The sequence below is a fragment of the Syngnathus scovelli genome, chromosome 4, assembly GCF_024217435.2.
Source record: "Syngnathus scovelli strain Florida chromosome 4, RoL_Ssco_1.2, whole genome shotgun sequence".
Taxonomy (NCBI): domain Eukaryota; kingdom Metazoa; phylum Chordata; class Actinopteri; order Syngnathiformes; family Syngnathidae; genus Syngnathus; species Syngnathus scovelli.
In genome coordinates, this window is record NC_090850.1 from 15188821 (window position 1) to 15199798 (window position 10978).

General features: G+C 42.8%; 2 protein-coding genes across 3 annotated transcripts; one reads left to right on the plus strand and one right to left on the minus strand.

Moving 5' to 3' along the window:
- The first annotated feature begins 556 nt into the window (after nucleotides 1-556).
- mthfsd (methenyltetrahydrofolate synthetase domain containing) lies at nucleotides 557-6117 on the plus strand. 2 transcript variants are annotated; one of them, XM_049718670.2, is made up of 8 exons: nucleotides 557-732; nucleotides 826-929; nucleotides 1134-1247; nucleotides 2015-2128; nucleotides 2197-2287; nucleotides 2494-2606; nucleotides 2833-2958; nucleotides 4324-6117. In XM_049718670.2, the coding sequence occupies exons 1-8, from the start codon at nucleotides 705-707 to the stop codon at nucleotides 5056-5058; spliced, it is 1425 nt and encodes a 474-aa protein (XP_049574627.1). In that variant the 5' UTR covers nucleotides 557-704; the 3' UTR covers nucleotides 5059-6117. The 2 variants fall into 2 exon arrangements, with proteins under 2 accessions (XP_049574627.1, XP_049574626.1); XM_049718669.1 differs by lacking the exon at nucleotides 1134-1247 and adding an exon at nucleotides 1301-1414 and having other exon boundaries at nucleotides 558-732.
- Nucleotides 6118-7810: 1693 nt separating this feature from the next.
- On the minus strand, nucleotides 7811-10792 carry foxf1 (forkhead box F1). Its single transcript, XM_049718675.2, has 2 exons — nucleotides 9431-10792; nucleotides 7811-8736 (listed from the first exon to the last, which is right to left on the minus strand). Exons 1-2 carry the CDS (start codon nucleotides 10389-10391, stop codon nucleotides 8573-8575), a joined length of 1125 nt encoding a protein of 374 aa, XP_049574632.1. The 5' UTR covers nucleotides 10392-10792; the 3' UTR covers nucleotides 7811-8572.
- Nucleotides 10793-10978: the final 186 nt, after the last annotated feature.

Consider the following 10978-nt stretch of genomic DNA (forward strand, 5'->3'; position numbering starts at 1 on the left):
AGAAGCGTGGAATATAAGTAACAAACCTGGCGTGTGACAATCATCAGTTGTTTGCTTTCAATTTTTTTAAATGAAACACGTTTCTAGGATGATTATGTGAATAATTAACACACTGCCCTTTATGATTTGATGTAGCGCCTCAATGCCACACCTTCGCCGAACAAATAAAGCTCCGAGGGAAATTATTGGTGTAGGTTTCCCTCTAGTGTCCAAAACGTCAACTTGCAGGTTGTCGCCTAAAAATGACCATTCGTGCTGGGTTATGATTTTGATGCTCATTTGTTTTGACTTAATGCGGTAAATTGGTCACGTGTTTTTGCAGCAACGCCAATTTATATCTAACTTGTATATCACCAGTAGTATTGCAGTATTTTGTCATTTGGTAGAGTAACGAAAGTAAAAATGTATTTTTACTATCCACAATCTTCTTAAAGTGCACACAACTACATTCACTATGCTGTCTGACCTCACATGTGCCCTATAATGCCTCTATTTAACACCATGATTGTGAACTTAATTATTATTAGTGAGGCCACTGTGACGATTTTCGCCCTTGGTTGTTTGACCCTCCCGAGTCGCCGTCGTGAGCATAAACATTTTCCAGCAGCTGTTGCTGTCTTTTTACTTTACTTGCAGATCTCACGTGTAAGCGCTTACTTAAACCAAAAAGTCAAAAGGATCCGTTTTCTGCAGCACATAACATCATGGAACCTCTCATAAAAATCAACCCAGGTAGGTTCAATGTAAAATGAAACTCGACGCATCGCTGTCGTAATCTGTTAGCAAATGCTGCTATGTAGTCCGCTACTTTGGTTTTCTCGCCAGGAGCAACAAAATGGGACATTCGTCAAAAGATTTGGGACTACATCGAAGACAAGAACCTGGCTAACTTTCCCAGGCCCGTTCACCACAGAATCCCGAATTTTAAGGCAAGCTGAAAATTAAAACCGAATCCACGTTATGGGTTTAAGAACCAACATGTTGCTCGTAAACGTATTGCCATTTCCTGCTGGATTGGCTACTGAGTTGTATTATATACATGAATGATTTTTTTGCTAATGACACCATTTGCATCTGATCAACTCAGCAGCGTTTGCTACAGTATTTGTCCTGTCTTTGTATTTACTGGCCAGGGTGCGGTTCAAGCATGCGACAGGCTCACAGTCCTGCAGGAATTCCAGTCCAGCCAAACAATCAAAATAAATCCAGACAGACCTCAACAGCATGCTCGCTTTGTCACACTGGAAGTAAGTTGCCCTTTTTCAGAAATCTACACTATTCTTTGCTGTTTTCCTCCCAGGGGGCTTTCACTGCCTGCCCTAAGGTGTCTGAGCTGGAAGTGTTTACCCAGGCAACTGAGGTCAAGGTGGATCCCGATAAACCTCTCGAGGGGGCTCGACTAGAAGTACTACAGGTGCACACACACACCAAGGGCCAGAAATTACTCTCATAGGATTTTTAGAGAAAGAACATTAATTATGCATTCACTCCTTCAATGTTAACCTCAGATATACTCACGTTTAGAATGATACCTTTGAATCTTTCAATATTCTCATTCATTCAAGCTCATTTTATTGACAGGGCAATTTTGCGGCCTCTTGTCTGAGCAGATTTCATGCAACAATAATTAGGACAGTACTAGCCTGATTTAGAGTAGAAAAACAAAAAAGAGAGAGGGAGCTCTACTGATTTTTTTTTATATATATATATATATAACAACTGAGCGAAATATTCCCTAAGAGCGTTTGTTCTTATTCTGTCATATTCTTCCCTTGTTGTGACTGCTCCTTCCTTTGGAATATGTTTTGCTAAGAAGACAAAAAAGCATATTTGCTTATTTAAAACATCCGACAGCAAGAAAAACAAATATTATTGCAAATTAGAAGTAAAATTGATTCCCTTACGATAACAATTCAGTAATAGTCTGTTGGATTGTAATGTTTTCTGAACCCAGTGGCATGTAATGTTTTATTTATTTATTTATTTATTTTTTATCTTAAATTTTGTCTTACAGGCACACAAAACTTTATTGGTGCCAACTCCTCGTCTTCGCTCTGGTCTTTTTAACAAGATAGTTCCTCCGCAGGGGGCCAACAAAGAACAGCTGCGTATATGCTCGACCTCTCAGGTTTGAGATTCATTGGTTTTATTTTCACCCATTCACTTCATGATAACTGAAGCGTTTCCCACCTACAGGGCGTGAAAGAGTTTAGCGTGCCAATTGATCTGGATGCCAAAGTCAAGGTTGACCTTGTGGTCGTTGGTTCTGTGGCTGTGTCAGAGAAAGGTGAGCAACTATTTTATTTATTACGGTGTTTTCTAATTGCAGTGTAAAATGATCAAGGATGGTTCCCTCAGGAAGTATCAAGCTGATATGCTTTGCTATGTACTTCCGGAAGCGAGGCTGACCCAAATGCGCAGACTGTTGTGGTAATTTAGCTGTGTATCCGGTTATGCAAAATTGCTTTTAAAGTCTTCATCTGCCTTTTCCAGGTTTCCGCATTGGAAAAGGAGAAGGCTTTGCTGACTTGGAGTATGCAATGATGGCCTCAATGGGAGCTGTGGATGAGTCCACTGTGGTGGTCACTGTCGTCCACGACTGTCAAGTTAGTTTCCTTTTTTCTTGAAAAAGAAAAAAAAAGGTAAATGTTCAGTCTTAGGAGCTTAGTTTTCGTCCTGTTATAGAGTTACATGATCACAAGCACAAGAAACTGAAGGTGTACCTAATGATTTGTCACAATGTCATGCAAGTTCCATAAATGCCTTCACCCCTGTTTGTTTAATTGGAACAAAATCTGTGAATTAATTCTAAACTCAGATTTGGTCCTTCAGGTGGTGGACGTCCCAGAAGAACTCATGGAAAGACATGATTTGTCAGTGGACTACATACTCACACCAAGCAGAGTCATTAAAACAAACTGCCTGTCTCCGAAGCCAGAAGGAGTCATTTGGACTAAGGTAAAGTGAAAATTGTCCTTAATCTCATCTTTTTGCCAATTTGAATTTCTGCAGACTTCTCTAATATTGAAGTTGAACAGCAGTACCAATTCACACAAGTTCTAGGCTCTTACAATAATAGTTATGAACGAAAGGGAAACATCTCCAGCACAGATTAAAATGTAAATTCTTTAAACAGCTACCAGAGATTGAGCAATTTAATTTCAAAGCAATTATTATTCAATGCTATGGATGAATGTTCTCTATGTAGCTCGGTAGCACTTTGTCTTGAGACTCATTTATTTATGGAGCAACACTTCTCTCTGGCAGGTTTATTGTTTCCCTGCATCTTGTTGAAAAGCTAATTGTAAAACAATAAGCCGAAAATAACAAAGATAAAAACGGGAAAAAATATAGTACACAAAAATGCAAGCAAACTAACAAAAAGAATCACCAAACAAAAAGGTTGGTGATTGTCAGGAGGGCAGGGCGAGCGATCCAGCTTTGTCCTTAAAAGACTGCAAATGTGCTTTTTCGCCTGTAGGTGGCAATGTTGTCCACAGTATTAAATGAGTGAAGCCACTGGTTTCTCGTGTACAGTTTTAAAAACACAATTTTTAATGTCACCACCCTAAAACAAAATCGTGTTATGTTTCTCACTTGTTTCACACTGGACACTTTGCCTCACCTGGCAAGCCTGCTCGGGAGTTGCATCAATCGCATTGGTGGTTGAGGAGAAGGCAGGGGGATGACACTGAAGCGAGGTCTTGTGTAGTCGCCCAGTACAACTGACAGAAAATTGTGGCCCCCTCTTTTATTTAACATGGCCTTCCAGAATTTGTCTCACATTAGATACGATTGTAACATTTTGTCTGAAATAAATTGTGTGCAAACCTCTGCACTCCTCAAGAAACTTGTAAGTAAACAGGACCCGCCGACCTCACTGGCAGGAAGGCCACGTGTGATCATCAAAGCGTCGTGTGCAGGGATCCGCAGAGGCAGGGTGTGTGTGTGTGTTTGGGGGGGGTTGTCAGGTCAAACAGGCCACTGTAAAAACAATAGCCTCGTAGATTCTCGTCTGGACTGGTCAGCATCAAAGGCTGCCAAAAATGCACTACAAGATGCAACAAATCAAGAAAGCTGTCTTATTCTTTACTGCTTGGGAAGTGAAATGTCCCACTGCTATAAATGGACATGCAACTGTTCCGGATTGTCTGTATTATGAGCAAAAATACTTGGTAGATATCGGTAATTTCCTCTGCCAGTGGCTACGTTGCTACCTTATGGGCAGTAGAAGCTAGCTAGTAGAAGTTTAATGTTGCATGTTCAATAATACCTAGCACCCTCTTTCAGTCTGACTGAGATTGCCCAGTTTTATGTCCTCAGCTGGATACAGACAAGCTGGAGAAGATCCCCATCCTGAAGAAACTCCTGGCTCTGGAGGAGCAAGCAGGGAAGGACGTTACCTTGGGCGTGGCTCCCCCTCCGGCCGAGCCTCTCTCGCAACCAGGTCCCCCAAAAAAGCAAAGCAGGCGCAGGCTGAGACAGAAAGCAGCCCGTCATGATGCCCAAGAAGAGTCCAAGGAGGAGAAAAGTCTGGAGGCACAACTGAACGCTGGACAGCGTCCGGCTCGCGTAAGGAAAGAAAGTAGAGGAAGCGAGGTGGAGGGTGCCGAAAGGCGGAGAAGGAAGGGACGAAGTGGACGCAATCTGAAGGAGAAGACTCCAGAGGATACTGGGGGTGAAGATCTGACTCATAGTAAGATCCCTCCCAGTGTGACCACAGTGTACCTGGGTGGGATCCCCACAGGGCTGCGTGTCAGCGAGCTGAAGACATCCCTGCGTGAGAGGGAGGCGGCACCTCTGAGGCTCACCTGGCAGGGAGCGCAGCACCGCGCCTTCTTGGACTACAGCAACCCGGAAGCTGCAGAGAAAGCCCTGGAGGCTCTACAGGGGCTCAGCTTGAATGGTCACAGTGTGCAGGCTGAGCTGGCCAAGAGCCAACGGCGCAGCAAGAGGCCCGGCCCGTCCAATCGGAAAGCCGAACCAGCAGCGGCTCCCGCATCTGACGTAGAAGTGGTGGATTCCAAGGACGAAGCCCATGAGCAGACTGAGCAGTAAAAGCAGAAATGTAACTGCACTAACCTTGAAATGCCTTATAACACTTTTGGTTTGGGTTTATCGATAAAAATTGATTGCAGTAGAGCCCTATTTTATATTAAGCAAAATCTTAATACATTGTGCAACAATAGCACATCTAAATGTGAAGATTCTCCTTTTTTTTAAGTTAAATAATTGAAAAGCCCAGCAAGCTAGTGATTAGATTCTCTGCCTCACAATCTCTCCATATGTAGCTTAGCTATGATCTCCCCGTGTTGCAAAAACAAGCACCTCACCCAGTCCAGTTCCAAAATCCCTATTGGCGAGCTTCACGATTAAAGGCCAAGAGATGCAAATAGCACCTCCATGCGGCCAAATTGTATATAAACAACTCCCCGCTTTCTCTCCACTTGTCCGACTTTGTCCAGTCTGACATTTCAATTCAAAGGCCAGCCAATGCAAGAGCTGAATCGGAAAATCTTTCTATGCAAAGATAAAAATGCAGTTTGGATCGAGAACATGATAGAGGTATTAATTTTACAATATATTCATTGTAGTTTGAATTAATATTAGCCACCACTGCCATGCATGCTCTATACGACCCTGTAAACTACAACCTTATTTATTTGGCAGTGAATAAAACATTGTTAAATCAAGGTCATTATTTTTGGACATCAAGGACATTATTTTTGTCTAGACATAGCTCATTTCTTTATTGCTTTTATCAGATTGAGCAGCATGCATAAGAGCCACTGTGTGTCATTGTTAAGATTTATTGAATGGATAAATACTGTATTGTATATCTGCAATGTAATCAACAAAATTGTTTGGTTGACCACATCTTATCTGACATAAGTGTTTTAATTAATTATGACTTTTACGCAGTTCATAATTCATCCAATAAATTGTACCTACTGATATAGTTGGTTAACCGTGACTGATTTTCTGTCAAGTCTATCAGAGTGCTATAATGTTCATATTTGTGCAATAGAATGTAACAACTATTGAGATCACTTCAGAATGTTTTTCCCCTTCTAATGTCATATTTTAATAAAATAATCCTTCCGTAAAGTTGAATAACAGCCTGTATCCGAACTCTCTTTACGTGGAAGCTTTATCCATTATGATGCAACGTCATCATAAATGAATATTTCATTTAAAACTTAAATATGGGAATGATTCAATTGTTGTCTTCCTTTCTGATGTGTTGAATTGCAAACAGCTGAGAGGTCAGTAGCACAACAAATAAAACCCGCATGCCACATCTGCCCTTCATCACGTCCATCACGTATGTTCTTGGACAGACTTTACCTGCTTGGCTGCCTTTAAGCGTGTGGAGAACTTCACACGCAAACATCCAGCAAGTCATGTCAGTCTGCACCCAGCAGCCTCCTTCGGGCTTTTTATGGAGCTGGCATGCAAGCCTGCAGGTCGGGGACAGCAGCTGTGGTTAGTCATCTCACTCCTTTTGCTGTGCCGCGCCTTGGCCAATGTCATTAGTTTGAATGAGAGGATTCCATTGCTGCTGGCTGGCTGGCTGGCTGGATGGCTGGCTGGATGGCTGGCTGGGCCATATGTGCTGCGGGATGTATATAGCCGCTGTTTAGGTGCACTGCATTGACAACCCGAGGTGCAACGTGCGTGTACGCTGGCCAGCATTTATTGGCTGGGTACACACGAAAGTGAGCATGAACCGACATGTTACTGTGTTGCCGTTTTATAGAATTACACATTGAATCTTTTTATTTTTTTCTAAACTACAGTGGCACCTGCAATTTTCTTCGTTATCTTAAGCAGAAAGAAATGTACGCACATGCTTTTGCGGCGAGCTTGCGCTTTAAAATCCACGCTTGTTGGTTACATCAATTCGACTTCAAATTGGTTTAAGAAAGCATAATAAAATCAAATAAAAAAAAATCTCGAGTTAAACGTGCCGTTTTAATAGACACTGTTAAGTGTATTAATTTAGCGTTATGTTCCAAAATTGTGGTTGTACTTGCAGTAGAATAGAACTGCACTATTTTTCTACACAAGCGGGACAAAATATTTAAAAAAGCTTTCAGTATGTTGCAGTACGATTATGCACTGTAAACCACTATCACGAAATATTTTTAATTAAAACATCATCGGGATTGTTAGTAAAAAAATGTTTTAATATTTATCAGTCAACTTTTGGATGCAGCGTTTGTATTTGATCGTGTGTGTAATGCTGTCTTACATTTGTTTGTGGTTGGATTATGTCAAAATATAGCCGATTTTATTTTACAATCCTAAATACGGAAGTGGTATTATTTTTACAGGAGATTATAATTACTGCACCCTTAAAAATAATTTGGGTTAAAAATTGGACCGACCAAGGAGGTTGAGTCAATTTGACCCATATTTTTGTAAAATATTTTGGAGTTTTTTTTTTTTTTTTAAGGTGGGGCACCCACAGTTGGGTCAAATTGACCCAGTTTCCCTGGTCGGTCCAATTTTTAACCCAACCGTTTGGAGAATGCGGAATTTAAGTTCTTAACATGCATTCATGTCATCACAAAATGCGTCTCTCCAAAATCCATGGCAATACATTTTAAAGTTTCATCAGCATCTTCTTTAGGTTTTATAAATGACTTAGTTTTGAGGGTTTTAACATTATTTCTGTTCTTTATGTTAAATGACCAAAATTGTAATAAACCGAACATTATATATTTTTTTTTGATAATTGAAGAATAGATTGAGTTTCAAGTTGTTAAACTGGTTTTGTATGCTAAACAAAATCCAAATGTATCTGTTTCGAGAATTTAGGCATCAACAGCCCCAAAAATATTTTATTTCTTACAGATTGTAATAAAGATGACCTTTGCTAAATTCTCCAATATTCTATAGAACAGTGCTGGCATTAATTCATGGTGGTCTATACATAATGACAGAAACGGTGCTTACAATATAACCTCACTTTTCATTTTAAAACAAATAATAAGCGTTCTGACAAATATTGCCAATAAAGCAAAACCTCCTTGGCCAATTCGCCTGAAATGAAAAATATGCAGGCTTTCAGTTCCGAATAAATTAAAAAAAAGTTGCGCTTATAGGCTATTCAAAAAGTGCCTTAATCATTTTATACAGTATACATGGACACATCAATATATTGTCCACAATTGTTCATGTCACTGGAATTCCAAAAGAGTGTTTTATGCAACAACAACAAAAAGAGAAGAAAGAGAATACAGAAAATAAAAGTGTGCATTTTTTTTTTTTTAACAAGGATGAAGAAGAAAAGCTGGACAAAAAATGCGTAGTTGTAGTCCGCGATGCAGGACCGAGTACCAAACGTCATCAGACTTTCACCCCGCTGCTCCATGACGGCACGTAAAAGTTTGTATTATTATATATTATTATCATCATCATCACTCATATGGTCGCGCTTGTGTGAGACGGAAGAGGGGAGGAAAAAGTAGTCCGGCTTGTCTTTCCAGAGGCCTTCACGTCCCCTCAGTGGTTTTCTTTTCCTTTTCGTTTCAGCTGCACGGAGCTGAACCGAACTGAACCCGCATCACATGACGCACGGCTTGATGTCCTGGTAGGAGACCTGCTGGTGGTGGTAGTAGGAGCCGCTGCTCGGCGAGTGCATGGCTGACGACGTCATGGCGTTGAAGGAGAAGACGAACTCCTTCCGGTCACACATGCTCGGAGACTGCGAATGGTACCGAGGGATGCCTGAAAACACACACATGCACGTTTACGACATGCAATTTTTTTCATCCCCCTAATTGCCCCCATGGTTGTTTAGTCACAAATAATTAAAATAGAATTGCCAATATGAAATTACGTTATTTTCTAGTAATTATAAGCCTCCAGTGTCTCCATGTTTATTTATTAGGTTACATAGTCGAGACAAATGGAAGCTCAATTGGCATATGCCAACTTTTCTATATAAAACTTACATGGATTTTACTCAAGTGTAATAATATGTAAAAAAATCATAGTGATTATTATAAGTTTCAAAGTGTTCCTTTTAGTACGATGGCCTAAAAAAGACGCATGCAAGTTTAATTGGCATTGGTCCGAGACAAGGCAGCTTCCTTGTTTGTTTTTCTATTCACTAATCTGGAGCTTTCCCAAGACAATTTAAAGTGCTTTCCTGATGTGCTTTTGCTTGAAGTAAAATATTCATTTCAAATCCAGTGTTTAGGGATTTTACAAGACCAAGTTTTTGCCACTGCAATTAAAGGCAGTATTTCTACTGGGCCCGCGCTTGGCAAAAGGTCAGTGAAGCACTTTAGCTTGGCCCAACACTAATAATTATGTGGCTGGTCTTTGTTTTCATTTTTCCACGCGATCTGTTTCAATGTAAGCCGAAGTGTTATTGCTGTTGTTATTGTGGTATTTTTGTGGATGGAAGCTTGCCTACCTTGCAAGTCCGTGGCCGTGTGGCCGTTCTGGTGCAGGTAAGGCTGCTCCAACGAGTGCGTGGGCAGGCTGGGCTGCAGCGCGTTGGCTCCGGGGTTGCACGGAGACAGTGGCTGCTGCTTGATGTAAGAAGCTCCGTTATTGGGACTCGGAGCCCACGCCGACGCCGGGCTAGAATAGACCGGGTGCGGCTCCATCACGCCGCCGCTGGTGAGCAGAGGCGAGGCGGAGGTGTCGTGGTGAGGGTAGCCCCCCTCGGCGGCGTTCGCCGCGCAGCTCCCCATATACGAGTGGCCGCCGTTGGCCGACAAGTGCGTCATCGAGTGGCCGGACAGAGCCATGCCGTCCATGTTCCCCGCCAGGTGTCCGTTCATCATCCCGATCCCGTTGTCCAGGGACAAGCTGTTGGGCGGACACGACAGGCCCCCGCCGCTCCCCTGGAAGTTGTACGACTCTGGGATGTGGTTGAAGCCCAAACCGTTCATCATGCTGTACATGGGCTTGAGCGCTTGGCACTTGCGCCGGAACCCTCGGGGTCTCCTCCTGAACGAGCCCTCCTCGAACATAAACTCACTTGCCGGGTCGATAGTCCAGTAGTGACCCTTCCCTGGCCGGCCCAGACCCTTGGGCAGCTTGATGAAGCACTCGTTTAGGGACAAATTGTGGCGCACAGAGTTCTTCCAGCCCTGGTAGGAGCCCCTGAAGAAGGGGAAGCGACTCTGCAGGAACTGGTAGATCTCACTGAGGGTCAGCCGCTTGGTGGGGGAGCTCTGGATCGCCATGACGATGAGGGCGATGTAAGAGTAAGGAGGCTTCTCCGGCCGGCGGATCCCCGCGTTGGTCTTTTTGGCTTTGGCGGTGGAGGAGGCGGCGGTGTCCATCACCGCGGTCTTGTCCGGAGCAGACATGGGGCCGCTCTGGGCAGGAGTGTGCGCTTGGGGCTGCTGGACCTCTGCCGTCATTAGTTAGACCCTCGGGCGCGCTGGGTAGAAGAAGACGTTGTCTTCCACCTCCACACCACACGAGACGACGTCAACTCACCGGCATAAAGAGACCAAAAAAAAGGAGAACGCTGCTTCTCAGTGTGCAGAGGTTCCTGAAAGAGTGCCTCGTCCAAAACTTTTCCAGAGTGCGATAGAAGGAGTAGAACAGGAGCCGCTTTCCACTTCACTTGCTGTGTGTTGTCCTGCTGACTTTTTTACTTATCTGTTGCCATCAGCGAGCTGGAAGCTGCATGTCTTGGCCATCCGGGAAAAAAAACAGGCCCGCCCATTTCCACTCCTCCTCCAGTGGTGGGCCGCCTGTAAGCGTGCACATCTGGGTGCACTCACTTTTTACTTTGCATTAAAAAAAACTATTCTTTCGTTTAAATGTGTCATTCTATCTTCCATACGGCCTTACTGTATGGAAACACTACAATAATGTATGTGTGCGTTAACAATGGATTTTTCTTTTTCTTTTTTAACTAATTGTATTCTAATCCAATATGTGCAAGTTCTCACACGTTTATGCGGCACCCGTTGGAAAGCATCTAAATATTTTTGCAATG

Coding starts and splice junctions, on each gene's coding strand:
- mthfsd (XM_049718670.2), top strand. CDS start 705: ATGGAACCTCTCATAAAAATCAACCCAG. Junction 930..1,133: donor ACAGAATCCCGAATTTTAAG/GCAAGCTGAAAA, acceptor TTTACTGGCCAG/GGTGCGGTTCAAGCATGCGA. Junction 2,607..2,832: donor CTGTCGTCCACGACTGTCAA/GTTAGTTTCCTT, acceptor TTGGTCCTTCAG/GTGGTGGACGTCCCAGAAGA.
- foxf1 (XM_049718675.2), bottom strand. CDS start 10,391: ATGACGGCAGAGGTCCAGCAGCCCCAAGCGCACACTCCTGCCCAGAGC. Junction 8,737..9,430: donor CACGGCCACGGACTTGCAAG/GTAGGCAAGCTT, acceptor GTGTGTTTTCAG/GCATCCCTCGGTACCATTCG.